We start from the raw sequence: 26,124 nt of genomic DNA, 5'->3' as shown, positions 1-26,124 counted from the left end.
CACCTTGAGCCAAAAACAGAGTTCGAGTCCAAGAAAGGCAGTCTAAGGATGGGAGACCGGCTTCCAGCCGTAGTACTGCATTTGTAACACAACGGGGGACTCCAAAAATTAAGTGAAGAAAGCTGGAAAGAACAGCTTCAATTTTGGGGCCAAAGTCCTTTATCCAAATTGGGGCACCATAGAGAAGTTGTGCAGCAATTTTGGCGAGAAAGACTCTGGTGGAAGCAGGAATGCCTTTGGGGAAAAAAAAAATGGAAGAGGGCCTTAGACATGGACTTAGCGGAAGCCACAACTGTATGGATATGAATTGACCATGATAGAGAAGAGTGGAATATGATCCCCAAATACTTATATTGTTTAACTTGGGAGATCCGCTGACCACTAATTACCCAATCAGACGTGGGAGAGCGAGAAGAGAAGGCTAGTATTTTGGTCTTAGTGAAATTAATGCATAGCATATTATCTGCACAACAGGCTATGTATGCACGGAATAATCTCTTCAGGCCTATTCTAGATAGAGACTGTATCATCAGCGTACAACAAAAGAGGGCAGGCATGATCAGCTATTTTGGGAGGATGGAAAACGGGAGTGACAGATTTGACTCAGATCATTAAGATAAAGATTAAATAGGGTGGGAGCTAATATGCACCCTTGTCTCACTCCCCTGGCAACAGAAATAGGGTTGCTTAAAGAGCCGTCTATGCCACATCTGACCCTAAAGGTAGAGGGTTGGTAGAGTTGATAGATGAGGAAAAGAAGCCTTTTGTTAATGCTGGAGTGAAAAAGCTTTGTCCAGAGTCCGTCTCTGGGGATGGAATCGAAAGCAGATTTCAGATCGATAAAGGCCACATGTAGGCCGTTTCCAAGAGAGCCAGAGTATTTTTCCGCCAGATGGTTTAGCAGGAAGCAATGGTCAAGTGTGGATCTATATTTTCTAAAGCCTGCCTGCTCCGGACCCAAAATATTTTCCTCCTCAATCCAAGTGGATAATCTATCATTAAGATGAGCTGCGTATAATTTCCCAACAGTAGAAAGCAAGCTAATAGGTCTAAAATTTTGGGGATCATCTTGAGCCCCCTTTTTATAAATAGGGATCACTATGGCGTCAAGCCAAGAGGCAGGAATGCGTCCAGAGTTATCAATCATAGTAAAAAGGTTGGCTAATAGAGGGGCCCACCAGTGCTGATGGGATTTTAGCAAGTCGGGGGGGATAGCGTCAGGGCCGGGGGCTTTGCCGGCCTTCAAACATTTGATGAGGGATATTATCTCGCTTTGAGAGACCGGCGGCCATGTTGGAAGATCCACAAAATCGATTGTATCTGGCCAAACTGAAGGAAGAGAAGGAGATTCCTTAAAGAGGGCCAAGAAATGATGTTCCCAAACATGGGAGGGGATGTTACAGGCAATGGGGTTTGCGGACGATAGGGCATCAGTGACAAGAGCCCAGAACATTTTGGAATCATTCAATTTAGATGCATCAATTAGCGCCTTCCAACCTTCTTGTATGGCCTGTCATTTTTTGGAGGCTAGGAGAAGTTTATAGGAGCATTTTGCGGAATAATATTCCGGTGGTAGTTGGTTAAGATTATTGGTCCTGTAATTGCGATAAATCCTTCTCAAATTTCTCTTCGCTTCCACGCAGGCATTATCAAACCAACGGGCATGATGGTAAAGCGTACGGGTCTTATGGTGGGAAAGATTAGGTTTGAGGAAAGACTGCAAAGCAAGAGTCAGAGTGGAATAAAGGTCTGGTATAGGTATGGCCCTCTGATTAGGCAAGCCCAGCAGCTGTGAGTCTGGCTTTTAGAACACTGATGGTTCTTACTGAGCATGCCTGACACTATCATTCAGTTCAATGCAAAATTTCTTAAATTAATTAAAAATCAGCCAGGCATTATTTTATCTTTCAAACTGCAGAAGATGAAGGTCAGAGTATGGGGCAAGGTCAGTAGTAGGATTACAGGTACTCTGTGAACATGGCTGATTTTTAATGAATTTCAACAAATTATGAGAACTCTTGACAGAAAAAAGTCCAGAAGGGCTTTCGTTTCTCTCTCTCTCTTTTTACAGTTTGAAGTCTCAATTCTCTCCGACTGTTTTGTGTATCGCCATGAAAATTGAGAGGGTTGTTAAGCAAGTGTTTCTGAGTTCAGGACTATAAGTTTTGTAAGCTTTTGCTTTGAAATGAGCTTATGGGAAGCATCAGAATGGCATGGGGGGTATTTTTAATGTAACATTGTGGAATGTGAAAAACCCATGCTGACTATAGCATACAATTTTTGCCTGGGAGTAAAGTAAGACTGGGAAGATATAATGCGGAAAACAGTGAGATGTGGCATTGCCTCTTTAATGCTAGATGGAATAATTTCTGATTAATACTATGTCGAGGTGTATTTTGATGGTGAAAAAGTGGCGATATACTTGGAAGGTTTTAGGGGGAGATGAGAATTGAGTGGTGTTTTTCTGTTGTTAGGAGTGTGTCATCTTCCAACCTATCATCCAACTGTAGTCAGTTTCAGTACTATTAGTGCTATGGAATAACATGAGTCCTTAAGGCATGACAACACCAAGGAACCCTTTCTAGTTTGTATGGCTGAACAGGCTAAGACGGTTTTAAGAAAACAAGCTGGCTTTCTTTGAAAATTGATCTGGCTTGTGCTGGAACAGAAGAGTCAAAATGCTTCTTGGCTGTCCTTCTAAACTGTTTAGCCATAAACAAATAGTGTTTAAGAGTAGCCGTAGGGATGCAGCTCCCCAAAAGACCACAGCTTCAGAGCAGCCCAGGGTGGGGGTGGGGGTTGTCAAGAAACATTAGTTTCTGAGATAACCACCTCAGCTCATGGAGTTTGTTTACTATATATTCTAAAAGTAGACTTCAGTCTTTCAGTGAATTAATTTGCTAGAAGAGTTTATTGAGATACTATGTGCCAACAAGCCTGCCCACTTTATCTCTTTAATAATGAAATTAAAGATGTCATTGATGGTTCAGTAGGAGAGCTAGAATGGATTTGTTTTCTTCACATGCATAGCATAGAAGTGCTTACAAGGCACATAAGAAGAATAGGGCAAATGTCAGTATCAGTTGAGGCTGCTTTCAGCATACCTGATGTCATTTACTTTAAATTTTTTGCATCCATGACCCAGGACCCCTTTCCATAGCAGCTGTAGCCTCTGCTTGGTCCTAATGGCAACAATAGCTCTGCAACAATAGCCAGAGAGGCATTTCAAAGGGAAGAAGGAACATAGCTGCTTTCCATTTGTAGTTCCCAAACCCCAACCCACAATTTCAAGGTTCTGTTTAGGAGAAGGGGGGCTCTTGCTTGGTAAACATAGTTACAGTGTCAAATCGGCTTATTTATGTTCACACTGGTGGCATTTTGGCCAAACTGGTATCTTTGATAATCAGAAGGAGCAGTAGTAAGAAACTGCTATTCTGAATAAAATTAAATAGTATCTATCAGTCCCTTAACATTTCCCTGAGGTGTTTGAGTGTTCCTGAGTAGATGAAAACTTTAGCATGAGTGGAATCTGTCTTTGTTCCATCAAATGAACAAAGTTTTGGGGAATGAAGCTGAACCAACTTCCCTCACATTTATGTTCTGCATCAACAGACCTATTTACTGAACTCACAAATTGGTCCAGTGCACCTCCTAAACTGGAATGATGCTGAGTAGTGCAATCTTTCCTGAACGGTTCCTACCCAGAAGCTTCGGTTAAAACAGTCTTGAAGCTGCTTTTTAAATTGGTGGCCAACATGTGGGGTTAACCAAGGTTTCCCTTCCAGTTCTAAGGGATGCTCTGACACCCCTAAGAATTTAGCTTTATATGTTTCAAAGGCATCATATTGCCCTGATACAAGATTTATAGTTGTCTTTTTAGAAATCTTTCCATCTTAATTTAGAAGTTTGGTGGCTTTACAGCTAAAACTTTGGTTTCTAGTTTTTAGTGGTGTGATTTTTTTTAAAAAAAAATGCAGTTGGAAGTCTTGAATGAAATAAAGATGATTGACTGTCTTCATCCATGGAAGACAGAAGCCTATCTTGTCTAACTATCACTGACACACTCTTCTCAGGCAAGAAAGGCTCTAAAAAGAAGATTGAATTGTGCGTTTCTGATATGAGAAAGGAGTGTATATGGATCAGAATGCATGAGGAAGCTTTCCCTAAGGCAGCCATCTAGCTTGAGAAAGGGAAGAATATTTCTATTTTAAACAACTTCCTTGAAAACTGCCAATGTAAATATTCTGAAAGCAATATTTTGAAATGCTATACAACAAAATCATTTTTAGTAATTAGAACTAAATTACAAAATATAGTAATTAGAAGCAACAAAATCAAAGATGCTTGTGGTTAGAATGTACATTCTAAAGAAGAGCCACCCATCTCTATAAAACAAGTGAGGTGGCATTCCATTTTTCCAGCTGTGCTTCTCCATGCATATTCTCTTTGCTGCTGATAGACAAACCTTCTATATGGCTCTCGCCTTAGATATTTGTAGTGCTGCCTATTTAAAAAACCCATCTCACTCTTATATTGACTGCTTTTTATTTGTAGCTCAGTACTTTCTCATCTTCTGGTTATCTATTTTACAGACTTTCTTTAGCCTAATTCTTTTGTTTTTCTTGTTAGACTTAGCCAGCAAAGACAAAGTTCTCTCTCTCTAAATCTCACTCCCATTTGTGTGAGGGAGTTTATAGGTGCTGGGCCACAGTATTCAACCCAGTGATTTTTGTAAATTTTGTAGGGAATTCGGGTAATAATGCCCCTGAACATTGGATTATCCATTGGAGTGGAGCGGCAAATTTCAAAAAAAAATATCCTGCTTTATTATTTAATTAATTAATTTGTTAGTTGCCTCATACCCAGTGGTCTCTAAGTGACTTATAACACAATAGGAGGTGGCCACTCCAGGACATTCCTTGGACAGAATGCTCCCGGGACCAATACTTTGTAATGATATGCTGTCATTCCCAGGGGTGTTCTGTCTCAGGAATGCAGCCAGAGAAGTCAAGTGGCATCAAATATTTTTATTGTTGTTTAAAAAAAAAGTTGGGAAGGAAGGAAAAACCTCAGTCACCTCATATTTAAGGTAAGCCTGAAATTATTGAAATATGCCCACTCCTCAGCAGTTTTTTGAATTTTGTGGAGCTTGAATAGCCCTGCAAGATTGGGGGGAGGGGAGAGATATTCAGCCTAGCTTATGTTTTTAATTAGGTCCTAAGGCTGACAGCAGGAACGTATTTACTCTTTATCGATATATAGAATATATTTTAGGCATTTTAACAAATACTAAATTGTGATAATGAAAATCTGATCCAGCCGCTAAGGCCTGCTATTTCCAAGATATATAGTTACATTATTCTTTTTTGCTTATCTATTAGGAAAAAAATCCAGTGTACGATTATGAAGTCCCCTTACTTGTTTATCTTAGAAGCAAGATCCTGCTTTTAAAAAAATATTTATATCAAAGTAACTTATATGCTAATGATGTAATACACTAAGGGTAGAGATACTGAAGCAGTTGTGCTGGCCTCAGTGCGTGAGGGTGGCACTGGGAAGAGGGGGAAGTGCAAAAATCACCTCCCTGTTCCACTAACTGGAGTGTCTGCTGTATCAACGACCTTTCCATCAGCACAGTACAATAAATGAAAAATGCCACATAGATGGTTGTCAGTGCTGAAAAAGTTTTAAATAAGGTTGAGTGGCAATTTCTGTCTCAAAGGTTTGATACATTTATATTAAATATTTCTAAGCTATCCATTATAAACCTCACTGGATAAGTTGCCCATGCTTTGCAGAAAGGGGCCCATCAGGAATGTCTTTTGTCTGTTTTATTATTTGCAATTACCATGGAGTTTCTGGCCATTGTGATTAAAATGATCAAACAGTAAGGGAATAAAAGCTGACCAACAGGAACTTAAATACATGTTTATGTAGACAACAATATGTTCTCCTTGACAGACTCAATGAATCAGTAAGGTGCTATATTGTCTTAGTAATTAGCTTTATTAAAATATATATCCTAAAATTAAGATAAAAATAGAACTATTTGATCACTCATCAAGCCCACCGACAGGTATCCCTTTCTCCTCATCCATGTGGGAACAAATGATACTGCCAAACAGAGCTATGAAGAAATCACATCAGACTATGAAGCTCTGGGAAGGAAACTCAAGGACTTTGGGGCCCAGATAGTTTTTTATCCATCCTTCCAGTACTTAGAAGAGGAGTACAAAGGGAAAGGAAAATATTCCGTGTGAATGAATGGCTACGAAGGCGGTGCCGATGTGAGAGATTTGGATTCTGGGATCACGGGCTATACTTCCTGGAAGATGGACTGCTGGCAAGTGATGGGTTGCATCTCACAAGGACTTGGAAGAATGTGTTTGGCCACAGCATGCAGAGGTTCATCAGGAGGGCTTTAAACTGAATCCTAAGGGGAGACGTAAACTTGGTGGTAACTACCGATGAAGGCTTGTGCACAGTAATGGGCACAGAGAGATCGGTTCTAATAGGACCCAGTAACAGTCCTCAGAAAAAAGTAGTAAGGAAGCCAAGCCATAAATCACGTTGCCTTTGATTTCTGTATACTAATGCGCAGAGCATGGGAAACAAGCAGGACGAACTTGAACTCTTAATACAGGAGGGCAGTTACAACTTGATAGGTATAACTGAAACTTGGTGGGATGACTCCCATGACTGGAATACAGCAATTGAAGGATATAACTTGTTCAAAAAGAACAGAAAGAATAAAAAGGGAGGTGGAGTTGCACTATATGTTAAAAATATATATCCCTGCACAGAAATACAGGAAGATGAGCTTGGTAGCTCCACCGAGGGTATCTGGATTAAAATTAATGGGGCAAATAATAAAAGGAATGTGGTGCTTGGAGTCTACTACCGACCACCCAATCAAGGAGAAGACGGGAATGTAACTTTTGAAAAGCAAATTGCCAATGTTTCAAGGAGTCATGATGTAGTAGTAATGGGGGACTTCAATTATCCCGATATCTGTTGGAAGACAAATTCTGCCAAACATGGCCCCTCCAAGAAATTTCTGACTTGTGTTGGAGATAACTTTCTCCCACAGAAAGTGGAGGAAGCAACCAGAGGATCAGCTATCCTTGATTCTAACCAATAGAGATGATTTGGTGGATGAAGTGGCAGTTATGGAAACTGGGGGAAAGTGACCACAACATACTTGAATTCTTGATTTTAACAGAAGCAAAAGCTGAGAGTAGCCATACGCGTCCCCTGGACTTCAGGAAAGCTGATTTTAATAAACTCAGAACAATTGTAAGTATGGTTCCATGGCAAGCCACCCTAATGAGAAAAGGAGTCCAAGATGGGTGGGAGTTTCTAAAAAAGGAAATTCTAAAAGTGCAATGGCAAGCAATTCCAACAAGGAAAAAAGGGGGGAACAGCAGAAGAAGCCAATGTGGCTTCACAAAAAGCTTAGAGATGACCTGAAAACAAAAAAAGACACATACAGGAAGTGGAAAGAAGGCCAGGCCACAAAGGAAGAGTACAGGCAGGTATCATGGAATTGGACGGATGGTGTCAGGAAGGCTAAAGCTGAGAATGAGCTGAGGTTAGCGAGGGATGCTAAAAGCAACAAAAAAGCTTTCTTCAGATACATCCATAGTAAAAGACAGAGAAAAGAAATTGTGGCACAGCTACTCAATGAGGATGGCAAAATGATAACAGATGACAAAGAAAAGGCTGAAGTGCTCAATTCCTACTTTGGCTCTGTCTTCTCCCAAAAAAGGATCTGTGACCCTCCCGGGAGAAATGAAGTAGAAGGGGCAGGATTGAAGCTTGAGCTTGACAGACAAATGGTCAAGGAATACCTAATCCAGCAGCATTGACTATAAAAGGGAGAACTTTTGGATTTACTCTCTGGACACATTGGCACCACATGGCCTGAACCTGGAGGACAGTACCACCACTACTTAGCTTCTGCAAAGGAAGCCCCTCTGAGCATTCCATCCTCAAAGCTCTATAACTGCCACCTTGGTAACAGCATTTGTATGTTGGCAGCTGATGAAGGCAGAAGCTGAAATGTTTTGTTAATACAATAAAAACCTCTGTTTTGTTAATCACAATTACGTTCATATATTTTTAGGCGATTAACGGAAACCTTATAGGGATCCAGAGCAAGCTTGAGTGAAGTTCTCTTTGTTGCTTTCAAAACTGTATATCTATATCTATCTATCTATCTATCTATCTATCTATCTATCTAGATAGATAGATAGATAGGTAGATAGGTAGATAGGTAGATAGGTAGGTAGATAGATAGATAGATAGATAGATAGATAGATAGATAGATAGATAGATAGATAGATAGATAGATAGATAGATAGATAGATAGATAGATAGATGGATTAAGTGACTGTGGAATATATATATATATATGTATGTATTAAGTGACTGTGGAGGCCAATTCTGGATCCACACAGCCTCCCACAGTGAGGACTTAAGGTTCCAGATGGAAGATGGTCACGAGGATTTGCTTGACGTGCCTTCTGCTTAGCATGTTTGTCCCTTTCTCCCTGTACTCGTGCTTCTTCAAAGTCCATAGCACCTTTGATAATGGCCGACCTCCAATTGGGACACTCATGAGCCAAGGCTTCCCAGCTCTCGATGCTTATGTTACATTTTTTTAGATTAGCTTTGAGAATATCTTTAAACCTCTTTTGCTGTCCACCGATATTCCATTTTCCATCCTTAAGTTGGGAGTAAAGGAGCTGCTTTGGAAGACGGTGATCAGGCATTCGAACAACATGGCTGGTCCAGCGAAGTTGATGTTGGAGGATCATTGTTTCAACACTGGTGGTCTTTGCTTCTTCCAATAATCTACCATTAGTCTGCCTATCTTCCCAAGTAATTTGCAGAATTTTCTGGAGGCAGCATTGGTGGAATCTTTCAAGAAGTTGGGAGTGGCGTTTATAGATGGTCCATGTTTCACAGGCGTACAGTAAGGTCGGTAGTACAGTGGCTTTGTAAATAAGCATTTTGGTCTCCCCGTGAATATCCTGATCCTCAAACACTCTACACTTCATTCAGGAGAATGTGGCACTCGCAGAGCTCAGACGATGCTGAATTTCAGCGTCGATGTCAGTTTTTACAGAGAGATGGCTGCCAAGATAAGAAAAGTGATCGACATTCTCCAGCGTCACACCATTAAGCTGGATTGATGGTGCTACAGAGAGATTGGTTCGCACTTGCTGATGAAGCACTTTGGGTTTTTTGATGTTAAGCGAGAGGCCCAGCTTTTCATATGCTTCTGCAAAGACATTTAGGATAGTTTGAAGATCTTCCTCTGAATGTGCGGAGACTACATTATCATCGGCATATTGAAATTCTATGACAGAGTTTGTAGTTACCTTACTTTTTGCTTTCAGCCTACTGAGATTAAAAAGCTTTCCATCTATTTGATATGTGATTTCCATGCCAGTGGGAAGTTTCCCCTCAACAAGGTGTAGAATCATGGCGATGAAAGTAGCAAATAAGGTTGGAGCAATGACACATCCCTGTTTGATGCCTGATCCCACTTTGAATGGATCACTTTGAAAGCCATTGTTATCCAAAATTGTTGCTGTCATGTTGTCATGGAGGAGTCGCAAAATATTCACAAATTTATCAGGTCATCCAATTTGCAGAAGGATGGTCCAGAGAGCAGTTCGATTTACAGTATCAAAGGCCTTAGTCAGATCAATAAATGCCATATACAGAGGTCGGTTTTGCTCCCTGCATTTTTCTTGAAGCTGTCGTGCAGTGAAGATCATGTCCACTATCCCCCTGGAAGGGCGGAAACCATTTTGGGATTCAGAGAGGATGTCTTCTGAGATAGGTAGGAGGCTATTTGCGATGATCCTTGCAAGGATTTTACCTGCGGTAGTTCCCACAATCTGTTCTATCACCCTTCTTGAAAAGAGTGATAATTATGGCATCCCTAAAGTCTTCCAGGATCTCCTCCCTCATCCAGATTTTTTCAATGAGCTTATGAAGTTGTTGTGTAAGTTCAGGCCCACCTTCTTTAAAGACTTCAGCAGGAATCCCATCAGGTCCACTAGCTGTGTTATTCTTCATTTGATTAACGGCTTTACTGACTTCATCCAAATTAGGGGATACTGCAAGCTCATCTCTAATTTGTTGTTGTGGGATTTGCGAGAAGACCTCATCAGCCACAATAAAGTTACGATTAAGGAGGTCATGGTAATGCTCTTTCCAACGCAGTGCAATAGACTCTTTGTCCTTTAGAAGTTTGGTACCATCTATTGAACGTAAGGGATTTGTACCATAATTTGTTGGTCCGTAGATAGCCTTTGTGGCATTAAAAAAGCCCCGTGGATCATGAGCATCTGCAAAATGCTGGGTTTCTTGAGCTTTCTTTATCCACCAGGCGTTCTTAAGTTCTCTAGTTCTTCTTTGGACCTCAGCCTTTGCACTGGCATAGATGTTTTTCTTAGCAGCACAGTTAATGTCTTTTTGCCATATCTGGAAGGCTTTCCATTTCTTGTCAATGATATGTTCAATCTATCATTCTCATCAAACCAGTCCTGATGTTTCTTAGTTTGGTATCCAACAGTTTGTTCACATGCTGCAATAATGGAAGTCTTCAGTTTAATCCAGTGTTCCTCAATGTTTTCAGGGAGTTCTGTAGGTAGATGTTTCTTGAGAGTTGTTTGAAAGCAAGCTCACTTAATAGGATCTTGAAGGGCGTGGATGTTCATTTTATGCCTTGGTTTTCTTCCTTGGAGCCTACATTGAGGAACAATATTAATGGCCATAGTGGATCGAATTAATTGGTGATCTGTCCAGCAGTCATCAGCACTTGTCATGGCCCTGGTGAGGAGTACATCACGACAATCTCTGGCACGGACAATTACATAATCCAGGAGATGCCAATGCTTCGACCGAGGGTGCTTCCATGACATTTTAAATTTATCTTTCTGGTGAAAGAGTGTGTTTGTAATAAGAAGATTATGCTCTGCACATTTAGTCAGAAGTAGAATTCCATTCAGGTTGCTATTGCCAACTCCTTCTTTCCCAGTGGTTTCTGGCCATAAAGCAAAATCACGCCCAACTCTTGCATTGAAATCGCCCAGGAAGTATATACATACTATATAAATATAATAGATATACATACTATATAAATATAGTAGATATATATATATATGAGAGAGAGAGAGAGCTATAAAATATTGCCCCAAATATCTGATAATATTTTCTGTTGACACTGATGGTAACATTAGCATCAGTGGTAAAGTATGCTTGGAAATTTATAAAGTTGTTTGGTTTAAAAACTTCATTAAAGGTACATTAATCATTTTGCGTGTTATTGTTGTTATGTGCCTTCAAGTCGATTATGACTTTTGGTGACCCTATGAATCAGCGACCTCCAAGAGCATCTGTCATGAACCACCCTGTTCAGATCTTGTAAGTTCAGGTCTGTGGCTTCCTTTATGGAATCAATCCATCTCTTGTTTGGCCTTCCTCTTTTTCTACTCCCTGCTGTTTTCCCAGCATTATTGTCTTTTCTAGTGAATCATGTCTTCTCATTATGTGTCCAAACTATGATAACCTCAGTTTCATCATTTTAGCTTCTAGTGACAGTTCTGGTTTAATTTGTTCTAACACCCAATTATTTGTCTTTTTTGCGGTCCATGGTATGCGCAAAGCTCTCCTCCAGCACCACATTTCAAATAAGTTGATTTTTCTCTTATCTGCCTTTTTCACTGTCCAACTTTCACATCCATACATTGAGATTGGGAATGCCATGGCCTGAATGATCCTGACTTTGGTGTTCAGTGATACATCTTTGCATTTGAGGACCTTTTCTAGTTCTCTCACAGATGCCCTCCCCAGTCCTAGCCTTCTTCTGATTTCTTGACTATTGTCTCCATTTTGGTTAATGACTGTGCCGAGGTACTCAGAGGAAGGCAATGGTAAACCACCTCTGAATACCTCTTACTACAAAAACCCTATGAACAGAGTATCCAGTTTGCATGAATATAATGTAAAGCTTGTCAGGTATTATTTAGCTAATGCATACTCCCCATAGATTAAACAAAATATATAATAAACATATTTGATACAGCTATAATTACACTTTCACTAGCGTTATCTACATGTAGTGGAATAAAGCCCTAAAAAGCAGGAATATTAGCCCCCAAATTTGCAGGAAAATAGTTGAATGTCATGTTATGAATTACTTCTTAATTCTTTAGTTGTCTCATTAGGATTATTAAATAAGATTACTCCAAAAGGCCATTATTCCTTCATCTGTGACTTGCTGACTGCTACTACAATTGTAATTGCAAAAAAATTGGCACAGGATAAAAATAGCAATTACAAAGCTAAGGATTATGAAGACATGGTACAAATATCAGACTTTTTGAATTAGTGAGAAAGATGGGAGACCAAATTATCATCATGTGGCATTCACTGATTGTTTTCTGGAATCCGGATTTGTGGAAAAACTCTAACATTGATGTAAATGTTTATAATTATTTTTCGGTACTTTAATGTTCTGTGATGTTACTTTAAAGCTTTTTTCCCTTCAGAACGTTGACTTATGATGGGAAGCATCTTTGGAAAGAACTGCTTACTTATTTTAAATAATAATAAAGATGTTTAAAAAGAGAAAAAGTAGGAGAAGAGAAATAAAAGAAGAGAGAGTGAGCTGCATTTAATATTTCCCATACTGGAAGAACTAGACTGGTTCTCCATATCTTGAGGTGGGGCCTGGGGGTTTAAGATTCCACAGTCCCTGTGATTTTTCTGTCCAATCATTGGTGTCCTTATATCAGGTTGTTCTAGTTATGCCACGGCACTCATCTTTTGGTCTGTATAAGCTTTGCAAAAGTGATTCACATCTGCCATTTCAGTGCCAAAAGTAGTCTACAAACCGTTTTAACCACAATTTTTGCTTCCCCACTGAATTTAGACCAAATTGTATTTATTAAAGGCTACTTGCCCCCATACTGGAATGAAAATATAAGGCACAATTTGGATTAAAGATCACAACTTTATTAAATATCAAGGATGATGGAGGAAATGAAACTAGGAAAATCTGCAGGCAACCTTAGTGAAGTTGCTAGAACCTCCCAGCCACTTCTGGGCAACACTACTTCAGGTGAGGGTCCCAGATAGGGTTGCTAGGTCAGAAGTGTCCCAAACCCTGAGATTTCAGAGATAGGCCCTAGTGATGCCATAAGGGGCGGGCTTTTGTGATGTCATTAAGCATGATACATTAAGCATCAACCACAGTTGCTTGGAGCATACCATTCCAAAAAAATTATCTGATTTGAAATTAAGATAGAAATCTTAGCTAAATGAGGGTGTTTCCAGGTCCAGCTGAAGTGACAGGATAAGCAATTCTCACCTGCTTAGAAAGTCTGGGTAAGAAAAATTTAATCTAGCCTACTTGCTTCTGGCAAGCCTGTGAAGATAAACCAAATTGTGTGTGTTTTCTCTCTGTCAATTGTTATTCACTGGAATTGAGTTGGCTGTCAAAGTGAGTTTATAGCAGCCCACAGGGTAGACAAAAAAGGATAGAGAATCTTCTTACTCGTATTCATTTCTCTGACCTCCTTCTGAAGTGAAGGGTCAAATCTGTAAAGAAATTTGGAGCTGCCACATTAAAAGGCAGGCAGGGGGTTGCATTCATTCCTTGCTTTCTGAACAATGTTTTAGGAAGCTAGGATTGTTAAATCTGAATTGGCCCATTCTCTTTTACAGAACTTTGTACAGGTGTGTATACTGTATGTGACAGTTATTTTTCTGGTAGTATGACCATTAATGTTGCAATTATTGTAGGAAATATGTATGCAAAAACATTTGCACATATTCATACTGTCAGTTCATTCTTCAAAAAGTTAGGTAATAAATCTAAGCATATTACTGTTGCTTAAATATTCCTATAGAAAATGTAGCTCTGATAGTTGCTAATCAATCACATGCAGTAAAGTTCTTGCTAGTTCAGATTAACTTGTCATTTTTCTGTTCTTTTTTTTTTAAGGTCCTACATGAAGAGACCACAATCCCAGGAACTGATTTGAAACTGTCGTATTTAAGTTCCAGAGCAGCAGGGTATAAATCTGTTCTTAAGATCACCATGACGCAGTCGGTGATACCGTTTAACTTAATGAAGGTGCATCTCATGGTGGCAGTGGTGGGAAGACTTTTCCAAAAATGGTTTCCTGCATCCCCAAATTTGGCTTACACATTCATATGGGATAAAACTGATGCATATAATCAAAAGGTCTATGGTTTATCTGAAGCTGTTGGTAGGTTTTATTTGTTTTGTTGTGTGTGTGAGGTTGTTTCTTTGTTATCTTGAAAACATAGAAAATGTTTTACAATTAAGATATTGGAGAAGTTCAATATTGTAGTATGTTGGGTAGAATGAATGTAAACTTTTAAATGCAGACAGTACATCTATTGTTGTAAACTTGACCTGGGGTCTGATCTTAGAGCTGAAATATTTTGTAATTTAAAAAAAATTAAAAAGAGATGACATTTCATATCAGACCAAACTACTATCTGGAAATAACTGAACTTGAAGAATAACATGGGTAAAATACTTGCACTATCATTTTTGCAGAAAAAGTCTTACTGTGCCTGTGATGCTTTCAAAAAACAAAATGATTTTAAATGCCTTAAATTGCTGTTAAACATCTGATATTTTTCACCAACTCAGGGCTTTACATTATTTCAAGGTAACATCAATATATCAAGTGTATGTAGAGCTTCAAGCTTTAATCAGTCAGTACAATTAATTGACTGAAACTCCAATTGCAGATTAATATTTGTTCCCTGAAAAACTGCTAGAGCTAAACAAAATGCAGTGCCTCTGGGACTTGGGACTCTTGAACTACCTCTCACTGTGCATGCCATACAGGTGCACTACCTCCATCCTGCAAAAAAAATGATGAAACCTACAGATATGTGTTCCTTCTAGTTTGTATCCAAAGCTGACTCGGGCAAAACTACTCTGATATCTTTCTAAAAGCAAGAAACACAGGCTGTTTATGCAGCCCTGTAAAGGTGTTCACTAGAACATGCTGAGACTCAAACGTTGAATGGGGGCAGGGGTATGCACACAAACCATGCCCCCAGTACATGGATTGTTCTTCCAACCTTTTGCATGTTTAGTAAGAAGGTCTGAAGAGGGTTTCTAAGTGAATTCTGTTAGCATTCTTAGAAACCCCCCACGGTTGGGAACCCTGTTCATCCAAAGTACTTAGAATCCCTCTTCAGGCCTTCACACTAAGCATCAGGTATCTTGAGACGAAGGGTGGTTAAAAATATTTTAATAAATAATTTTATTTTTGATTCCAGTATCTGTCGGTTATGAATATGAATCTTGTTTGGATCTAACACTTTGGGAAAAAAGGACAGCCATTTTACAAGGCTATGAATTGGATGCCTCCAACATGGGCGGCTGGACACTAGATAAGCATCATGTCCTGGATGTTCAAAATGGTAAGTTATATGAGTGTTAATATTACTATTTTATCTTAATACTCTTCTTTCTCAGCACATATTAACAATATTATTAATTCATAGTCTGTCGTACAAAAGTTATGAGTAGTTCACATTCAGCACTATCCTATCATTATTATTTAATTTGATTTAATGTTGAATTTATAAGCATAACTTTAGCCCATGCCCAAATCATGAAATGTTTTCCTCTTCACACTACATAAAAACACTCTGTTGTGCCTAGTCCTATCCCACAGCAGACATGTTTCCACAGAAAGTGGCAAGTACAACTAGCATTGAAAAATGACATGGACTGCCTTCAAGTCGATTCCGACTTATGGTGACCCTATGAATAGAGTTTTCATGGTAAACGGTATTCAGAGGTGGTTTTACCATTGTCTTCCTCTGAGGCTGAGAGGCAGTGACTGGCTCAAGGTCACCCAGTGAGTTTCATGGCTGTGTGGGGATTCGAACCCTGGTCTCCCAGATCATAGTCCAACACTCTAACCCAGCCTTTCCCAACTGGTGTGCCTCCAGATGTTGTTGGACCACAACTCTCATCAGCCTCAGCCATTGGAAATGATGGCTGAGGATGATGGGAGTTGTGGTCCAACAACATCTGGAGGCACACTGGTTGGGAAAGGCTGCTCTAACCACTAAGCATTATTACTCCTGTATTGTCTCACTAGCATTGTTACTCCTGTATTCCAATGAAACAAATGGGTGTTTCCTAAGTATTTCATTGCAGATTCAAAATTTGCAGGAGGAACATATTTCATACAAATACATTCTTGTAGGAAAAGATTTTTAGTCCACAACCGAATTGGCACAGTTGGCACTGGTATGCAGGAAATAGACATCAACCGTGCTCATCCCCAACACCATTTCTATTCAAAGCTAAAAAGCATCTAATTAAGTGGGGCCCCTGTGCTCCACACCTGATGTTCTGTCCCAACCAGCTCATACATTTTCCTTCTCTTTTTCATTTGTTGCATTGGTTCTTCCTCACTTAACCTTCCTTTGCTCATATTTACGTGTCTTAATTCTTTTACTCCAATGCATCAGTCTTCTCCCTTTTCTTCTTATTTACCTCCTTGCTCTCTTCATTTCTTCTTTCTGATTCTAGAATTTTTAATTCCAGCCCTTATCTGGGTACATTTTATTTGGCTGCTCATTATCTCTGGATTTTTCTCCCTTGAAACATCTCACCTGCTGCAATTATTTTCTTTAAATTTCTGATAAAACCCATTTTTCCTTCCTGGTGTTTCCTGCTTGACTAGCTTTCTCCAACCTTATTTCTCCCCTGCTACCACCAGTGATTTTTCCCCTTATTTTGCTAAACTGTGATCCTAAGTACACTTACAAGGCACACGTTCCTTTGAAATCTATTGGTCTAGCATCCAAGTAAATATATCTGATGTATCAGAGAACGTATTTGTTTCAAATAAATAGGTTTTTTTGGAGCCCTGGGCGACATCTTAATTCAAACAGTTTAAAAGAAGCTAAAATATACTGGGACTTCTATGGCCGCGTGGCTCCAGCCACAATCGCAATAGCATGTACATTTTCTTTCATATTCAAAAATACATTGCAAGTTACATGGAGGTAATAATTCTCTTGTTGCTGGAATGCTGCCAGTTTTGCAGTGAAATGTGTCTGCTATATAACTGCAGGCAGCAATGACACATAGATGTTTAGTAAAGGAAATGAATGACATTCGAGTTTAATAAATAAGGTTTAATAAATGAAAGGTGTAGTGTTTTGACTACCAGTTCAACTTGCGATGGAACTGGCACCAAACAGGTAAGAATAAAGAATATGTATGTTCCTTTTCCTTTTTTTGTTGTTGTTCAGTAGTTTCTGTTCATAAGGTGAGTCAGCAGCTTGTTTAAATTTATGCCCAGGAGACTATCTGACAAATAATGACTTTTCAAAGTGATGCCTGTCTAATTGAATAAATGAAGTTGCTACTTGTAATGACAGGGTGGATGAACTAGGGAAATTTATTCACAGAATAGCAAAGACAGTGACAGGTGTTTATACGGACACCTTGAATCACTGCAATAAATATTCTAATGTTCATCTTTCCCTCCTGTAGTAATAGAACAGAGATGTGAAGGGACAATTTTTCAAAGTAATGACAGAATAAATCAGGTGCCATAGTGCTGAATGCTTACTTGTGTGATACCTCTGATGAAAATTATAGAACTCAGCTATTTCAGCAAAATTAGGGTTTCTTGATTGTCATAACTGATGTAATCATACGAAGGGGATTTCAGTTTCCATTAGTGCATTCTCGTTAAAAGTTTTCTTAGGAAAATGTATTCTGTGTGCTGTTATGATGCAGCCTTGTTTATGTGGCTTTCCTTTTTCATTTCATAAGCCATTTTCATTTCCCCTTATTTCACATTGCAGATATCCTCTGGTAGTTACCTTTATCAGATTGCATGGCATTAGAAAAGTAATTGGCTCAGCCCTGAGAACATGTTATGCTTTTGGAAAATATTTACCTGTTGAAATTCAACTTAAAAGTAACCTTATGGTGGAGAAAGCTGTCATAAAACTTCTGAAATATATTTTAACAGTTATTTTGGGGCAAGAGTATAATCATTAGCAGCAACATTATCTTGGAAATGTTGTACCCTTGATCAATAAAACAAATATTACTATATACAAAGTGACGTGGTTTGCATGGAGAGAGTCCACACTGAGATTTACTGTGGCATGAGTGTAACTATAATAGCTGACAGTTCTCACAGTGACCTTGCTTGAGTAATCGATCTAGGTAATAATGAGGATTGTGGTAATGCCTAACAGAATATAGTTTTCACCGTGAAAGCCTAACATTAGGCACATATATTGCTTCCCCACATTTCCCGTGAAGGCCATAAAAACGATGCTGGAAAAATACTTTGTTTTTTCCCAATGATTGCTGATGCCTTAAAGCAGAATTTGGTTTAAAGGGCAGGTGCCTGCCAAAACATTTTTGTTATGTTTGACATACGAGTACAGAACTGCAGATACATTATAGAGCCATGCTCTGCTACCAAAGCTGACTTATTATTGTGCATTCAATAAGACCATTTTGCAATGGGAAATTGAGGCTGTCAGAAAGCTTATATACAATAATAGTTTACTGGTATAATGTTGTGGGTATGTGACATATAACAGCATGTATGTTTGCAATTTATTCTAGTAGAACAGGATGAAAGATCAGGAATGCATCACTCCAAATAACATTCATCTAACTGGGGGAAATATGCATGAAAATTGGTACTGTGTGTGTTTCCCAGGGCTGAAAACCTCAGTCTGGGAGACAGGGCTACAAGTACACAGTCAAGTGATCTTGAATAGTACAAGTTGTCTATTTGGGAGGAAAGAGAAGGAGCATAGAACTGTATTCAGTTCACAAATAGAAGATTGGTGTTTTTGAAAGCAACCCAGCATGGGTTGCACAGGCACAGACTTAAGAAACACATGCACAGTACTCATTTGTACATGCATTGCCCCCTGTTGGATTAGGCTAACTGTACCTAGTACTAAGATTCCAAACTCCAATTATGCCAACTTCTACTTGTCCAACAACACAGCATTTGCTAACTTTTCATAGAAAATTACTATTAAAAAGATTTGATAAACTTTTTTGTCCAGTTCTGGGTGCTCTGATATTTTGCTACCTTTTCACAAGAAGTTCCATTCATGGTGTGGAAATGAAAGGGCAGCCATACATAGGACTGCCACATGCACAATAGGCTTCTAAATTGCCAATTCTAGACAGCAGCCTCCAATCCTTATGGACAAGCTGCTCCTGAATATCAGTGTTTTCTCATGAGCACTCTTGATTTGAACACTTTTGCAATATAGCCTCAATATTTTCAGAATTTTCTGTTCAAAACTTGTAACTGCAAAAACATTCCATTGATATGGGAAATATTTGTGTTTTCTTCAGGAATCCTCTACAAAGGCAATGGGGAAAATCAGTTCATCTCTCAGCAGCCACCGGTTGTCAGTAGTATAATGGGCAATGGTCGACGCCGTAGCATTTCTTGCCCAAGTTGCAATGGTCAAGCGGATGGCAATAAGCTCTTGGCTCCAGTTGCTTTAGCTTGTGGTATAGATGGAAGCCTGTATGTAGGGGATTTTAACTACGTTCGACGGATATTCCCATCTGGAAATGTAACAAGTGTTCTTGAACTAAGGTATATCTTTTCCTAGTCTTAAAACATTTGGTTTGAGGATAATATGATGAATCAGTCGTTTTGTGATACCATGTTTCCTTATACAAGTGAACAATGTAATAAAAAAGCAAATGCTTGACAAATAATATTTTAAAATGAAGTTGAAGAAATATAGGTCATTTTCTCAAGCCATTTACTCATGCAGATAGCTGTCAAAATATCTCAGCTATTCAGACGGTAAAAATGATTGAACAGAATTGCAATCAGCAGTCTTATCAGCATCATTACCTATTTACTGTTCCTCTTTTACCTATTTACTGTTCCTCTTTTAACAATGCTTCCTCTAACTTTTTTTTCTAATACTGTTCTTTTTACTCTTCCTTTTCTTGCCTTCCCACCAAGAAATAAAGATTTTAGACATAGGTAAGCATTTTAAGCATGTTCATAATTTTTTAGTTCAAAGTATTATTTCCTTTAAAAAAAGAAGGAACAAATACATTCAAAAATGCTGTGAAAACTGTTATGATCATAAGTAAGGAGTTCTCTATAAAAACAACTAGTTTTGCCTTAAGTCATAGTCCTAGGCTATGGTCTGAAGGCATGTAAGACCACCACCTTGCTGAAGCTAAGAAGGTCTGAGTCTGGTCGGTGCCTGGATGGGAGACTGTCTGGGAACCGTATATATGCCGCCTTGGGTTCTATGATGAAAGAAAGTGTGTGTTTGGAAAATTGCTATGATTCGATATAAGCCAAATTATTTCCCTGTCTTAGTTAAAATAGTTGTATTTTATCATAAGCGACCCCAGGAAAGTCATTGAAAGGATAGGGTATAACTGTCTAAAATGACTAAATAAGTAAAATGTTGCTTGCTCTCCTTCACTTTTTGTTTCCCCTTCCCAGTCTATCTGTAAGGCATTGCTCCTATTTTTCTTTCATGATGTCCTTCACTATCCCTGTCTCACTCATTCACCTCCACCCTCCCCTTATCATCGTCCTCTCCTTCCACAACATGAATGCCACACAGAGAACTTTCATTTTGCCTTTCCGTAACTTTAATGCTGTGTGTTTAAATGGAAAATGGAGTCCATTCATACAGTCAGCTGCCAGTCATCAGGGAACAGAAATCAAGTAATGTGCATGTTATGTGTGGAACATGCTTACGTTTCTTAGTGGAGAACAGGAATGGCTGTAGCTCAGTGGCACAGCAATTCCTGGCATGTCCTGGTAGAGCTAGGAAAGACTCCTATCTTAGAGAGATGTTGCCAGTCAGTGTAAAGAATACATTCACTCATAGGCAAAAAACCTTGCTGTTTAAGAATGTACCTGTAGCCCACAGATGTTTCTATCAAACTTTAAAAAGCAGGGAAATTGGGCAGCTGTAGTGAGTGCAACAAGGGAGCAATTCTTCCAAGCTACACAGGAAGTCTATTGGATGGGGAAAGACCAACCGAAATGGTGTTTGCATTTTGACAAATTTGTAGGGCAGTCCAATATCTCAGAAAGGAGTTCAGGTCTCCTGCTGCCCTGGTGCATTCACTGCTGCCCAATTTCCCTGCTTTTAAAAGTGTGATAGAAATATCTGTGGGCTATAGGTACATTCTTAAATGGCAAGGTTTTTTGCCTATTCGTGAATTTCTCTGCTTTTTAATCCGGGAGGTAAGAAATAGGATCCTGTGCAAGCTGAGAATGGATTGATCATTTGCATGCTTATTGCGTTCAGTGGGATTTACTACCCTGCAATCATGCTTAGGATAGGTGAAACTGACCACAGGGGATGGGGAGGGGATGAAGAGGGAGGGGAGGAAAGGCAGAGGGGAGGACTGGGATGGGAGCAGGCAGGAGGGGAAGGGGAGGAGGACAGGTTTGATCATTTGCATGTTTGAGTTTGCGATTTACTCCTGTGCAATCATGCTTAGGATAGGTAAAACTGATCAAGGGAGAGGGAGGGAGGGAGGGCTGGAGTGAGCAGGGGAGGAGGAAGAAGGAAGAGGGGGAGGAGGGAGAGGAGAGGGGAAGGAGGGGAAAAGCAGGTCTGATCATTTGCATGTTTATTGAGTTCAATGGGATTTACTCCTATGCAGTCATGGTTAGGGTAGGAAAAACTGACCATGGGGGAGGAGGAGGGGAAAGGGGAAGGAGTGTATTGGAGGGGGCAAAGGAAGGGGGAGGGGAGGGCAAATTTGATCATTTGCACGCTTATAGAGGTCAATGGTATTTACTTCCATGCAATCATGCTTAAGATAGGTAAAACTGACCTTGGGGAGGGGGAAGGGGAAGGAAAAGATGGGATTGGAAGGAGATGGGGAGGGAGGGGCAAAGGAAAGGAGAGGGAAGGGGCAAGAGGGAGGGGATAGGAGGGAGAAGGGAGGGTGGGTTTGATCTAGGGTTGCCAGGCTCAGGGCCTGAGAATAATTTTGTATCTTTAAGAAAAGAGAAAATTCAGCCAAGTACAAATTTTCTTGCAACACTATAATGGGAAAAACCACAAGGTGAAGTTCTCCCTTCCTCCTGCACAACTTTTAAAGATACAGAAGACCTCTTCGAGGCTGGGCCTGGCAACCCTAGTTTGATCATTTACATACTTTTTGAGTTCGATGGGATTTATTTCTGTGGCAATCATGTTTGAAAATGGAAATGGACTGCCTTTAAGTTGACTGAACTTGTGGCTACCCTTTGAATAGGGTTTTCATGGTAAATGGTATTCAGTGGCGGTTTTACCATTGCCTTCCTCTGAGGCTGAGAGGCAGTGAATGGCCCAAGGTCACCCAGTCAGCTTCATGGCTGTGTGGGGATTTGAACCCTGGTCTCCCGGGTCATAGTCCAACACTGAGCTGGGGGTGAGGGGGAGGGGAGGGGAGGAGATTGGGTGGGTGGGCACTGGGCAGAGGGGAAAACCCTTTCCTTTCCAAAAGGAAACATTGTGAACAGTATCATTCTTTTTCAGGATTTCCCCCACCTTTTTATTCTACAGCAGGCACATGTAGCCTCCCACCCAAATTTAAACCAAAGCTGTCCCTGGCCACATCCACACCAGGCCTTTATTTCACTTTGGACAGTCATGGCTTCTCTCAAAGAATTCTGGGAAGTGTATTTAGTGAAGGGTACTGAGAGTTGCTAGGAGATGCCCTGTTCACCTCACAGACCTTCAGTCAGAGTGGCTGGCTGTTAAACCAGTCTGGCCACTGGAGCTCTGTCAGTGGAATAGGAGTCTCCTCTCAGCACCCTTCACAAACTATGCTTCCCAGGATAAGTTTTGTAAGGTTTTGTTTTGAAATGACCTTATGGGAAGCATCAGAATGGCATGGGGAGTATTTACAATTTAACATTGTGGAATGTGAAAAATCCACGCTGGCTATAGTATACAGCCACTCTCGTGGCTGTATAAATAACCAAGGTCTAACTCTGTATAAGGCTTTTTATTTATTTACTTATTTAATTTATATCCCACCCTTGCTCCCAGAAGGAGCCCAGGGCAGCAAACAAAATACTAAAAACACTCTAAAACATCTTGAAAACAGACTTTTAAATATATTAAAACAAAACTCAGAGGAAGGCAATGGTAAACCACCTCTCAATACCTCTTACCATGAAAACCCTATGAACAAAGTATCCAAAATGCAATACAAAATAGTGCTGGAAGATGAGACCCCCAGGTCAGAAGGCACTCACCAAGCTACTGGGGAAGAACAATGGACAGGTACGAGTAGCGCTGTGACTAATGACGCAGCTGGGTCAAAGCCGAAAGGAAGCCCAGAGGCTGATGCGCACAGATGGGAAAGGAGAGTCTGGAGTTGTAAGATGCACACAATAGGAACATGGAATGTGAGAAGCATGAACCAGGGACAGCTAGAGATTGTCAAGCAAGAAATGGAACATATCAACATTACAATACTTGGTGTGAGTGAATTAAAATGGACGGGAATGGGACATTTTCAATCAGGCAACTACAAAATATTTTATGCAGGAAATGAGAAATTAAGAAGAAACGGGGTTGCTTTAATAGTGAGAAGTGATGTAGCAAAAGCAATTAGGAGCTACAACACAAGGTCTGAGTGAGTGATACCAATGATATTAAACAGGAAACCTATTAACGTAACCATCGTCCAAGTCTGCTCCAACGGCAAATGCAGCAGAAGAGGAATTGGAAAGATTTTACACAGAAGTACAGGAAGAAATTGATAACACACCCAAACAAGATGTTCTGATAATCATGGGGGACTGGAATGCAAAAGTAGGGAACAGAGAAGAATTAGGAATTGTGGGGAAATGGGGCTTAGGAGACAGAAATGAAGCAGGAAAAAGACTTACTGAATTCTGTGAAGGCAATAATTTGTTTCTTTCAAACGCATTTTTTGAGCAACCGAAAAGATGACTGTACACGTGGACATCACCAAATGGTCAATATAGGAATCAAATTGATTATATAATTGGTAGCAGAAGATGGAGAAGTTTCATACTTTCTGCGAAAACAAGACCAGGAGCAGACTGCGGTACAGATCATGAACTGGTTGTATCGAAAATCAGAGTAAAGTTAAAGAACAACAAAGCAATCATAATGTCAAAATACAATTTAAATAACATCCCAGAAGAATATAAAGATCAAATAAGGAACAGATTTGAGGCTTTAAATTTACTTGACAGAGAACCAGAACTATAGAGTGAAGTCAGAGACATTATCAGGGAAGAATGTAAAAAGACAGTACCTCTAATTAAAAAGAGAGAAAGACCTCAATGGATGACTGAAGAAACTCTTCAAATGGTTAAAGAGAGAAGGAAAGCAAAAGGAAAAAGAGATAGAAACACAGTCAGAACCCTAAATGCAACAATACAGCGACTACATAGGGTCAAAGAGAACTATTACAATAGTTATTGTACAGAAATAGAAGAGGACAACAAAAAGGGAAGAACAAGAGCCCTATTCCAAAAGATTAGAGAAATGAAAGGGAAATTTAAACCATGAAAAACTATGGGATGCTTTAAAAGAAATGGGGGTGCCACAGCATCTGACTGTCCTGATGTGCAACCTATACTCTGGACAGGAGGCTACTGAATGGACAGAATATGGAGAAACCAATTAGTTCGCAATTGGAAAGGGTGTGAGACGGGTGTTTTTTATCACCCTATTTGTTTAATCTATACGCAGAACATATACGGAAAGCGGGATTGGACCAAGATGAAGGAGGTCTGAAAATTGGAGGGAGAAATATCAATAATTTAAGATATGCAGATGATACCATACTACTAGCAGAAACCAGTAACAATTTGAAATGAATGCTGATGAAAGTTAAAGAGGAAAGCACAAAAGCAGGACTACAGCTGAACGTCAAAAAGACTAAAATAGTGACAACAGAAGATTTATGTAACTTTACAGTTGACAATGAGGACATTGAACTTGCCAAGGATTATCAATACCTTGGCACAGTCATTAACCAAAATGGAGACAATAGTCAAGAAATCAGAAGAAGGCTAGGACTGGAGAGGGCAGCTATGAGAGAACTAGAAAAGGCCCTCAAATGCAAAGATGTATCACTGAACGCTAAAGTCAGGATCATTCAGACCATGGTATTCCCGATCTCTATGTATGGATGTGAAAGTTGGACGGTGAAAAAAGTGGATAAGAGAAGAATCAACTCCTTTGAAATGTGGTGTTGGAGGAGAGCTTTGCGCATACCATGGACTGCGAAAAAGACAAATAATTGGGTGTTAGAACAAAGTAAACCAGAACCGTCACTAGAAGCTAAAATGATGAAACTGAGGTTAGCATACTTTGGACACATAATGAGAAGACATGAATCCCTAGAAAAGACAGTAATGCTGGGAAAAACAGAAGGGAGTAGAAAAAGAGGAAGGCCAAACAAGAGATGGATTGATTCCATAAAGGAAGCCACAGACCTGAACTTACAAGATCTGAACAGGGTGGTTCATGACAGATGCTATTGGAGGTCGCTGATTCATAGGGTTGCCATAGGTCGTGGTAGACTTGAAGGCACATAACAACAACAACAACAAAACAAAACAACTTTAAAAACATATTAAAACAATATATCTTTAAAAACATCTTTTAAAAAGCTTTAAAAACATTTTAAAAAGCAATTCCAATACAGACGCAGACTGTTCATAAGACCAAACTGTAGATGATTCACACTGAATTATGGCTAGGCACATCTTTCAAGAGGGGAGAAAACAGCATGGACAGCACTTTGCTTGCTATTTCGTGATCACAGTGGTTGCCATTGGCTAGAATGAAGGGAGGAGGGAACAGTGTGGAATTCTTTGCTAGATGTATTATTTGCATGCCAAATGTGTCATGCCAAATGCAGGGTGACATTAGGAAACCCTAATTCTTATGCATGCTTCATCTTAATTTCAGACTTTCTCCTGCTCTCTTCTGTTTCATTACCCATGTCCCCAGAGATCCAGATTTTTTTTTATTATTGTGTCTGGTTTCTGTTGA

The 26,124-nt window shown here is 39.7% G+C and overlaps 1 protein-coding gene across 13 annotated transcripts in view; it reads left to right on the top strand.

Annotated features, from left to right (window-relative positions):
* The window catches only part of TENM3 (teneurin transmembrane protein 3), a 711,055-nt gene that overhangs the window by 603,766 nt on the left and 81,165 nt on the right, over positions 1–26,124 (top strand). For all 13 annotated transcript variants that reach the window (XM_061585249.1, XM_061585250.1, XM_061585255.1 and 10 more), the window contains 3 exons: positions 14,027–14,294; positions 15,349–15,492; positions 19,442–19,691. In XM_061585249.1, coding sequence (XP_061441233.1) covers positions 14,027–14,294; positions 15,349–15,492; positions 19,442–19,691 — 662 coding nt within the window. The remainder of the gene's footprint in view (positions 1–14,026; positions 14,295–15,348; positions 15,493–19,441; positions 19,692–26,124) is intronic.

Source organism: Rhineura floridana, chromosome 9 (genome assembly GCF_030035675.1).
Source record: "Rhineura floridana isolate rRhiFlo1 chromosome 9, rRhiFlo1.hap2, whole genome shotgun sequence".
NCBI classification, from domain to species: domain Eukaryota; kingdom Metazoa; phylum Chordata; class Lepidosauria; order Squamata; family Rhineuridae; genus Rhineura; species Rhineura floridana.
This window is presented reverse-complemented; position numbering and strand designations above follow the sequence as displayed.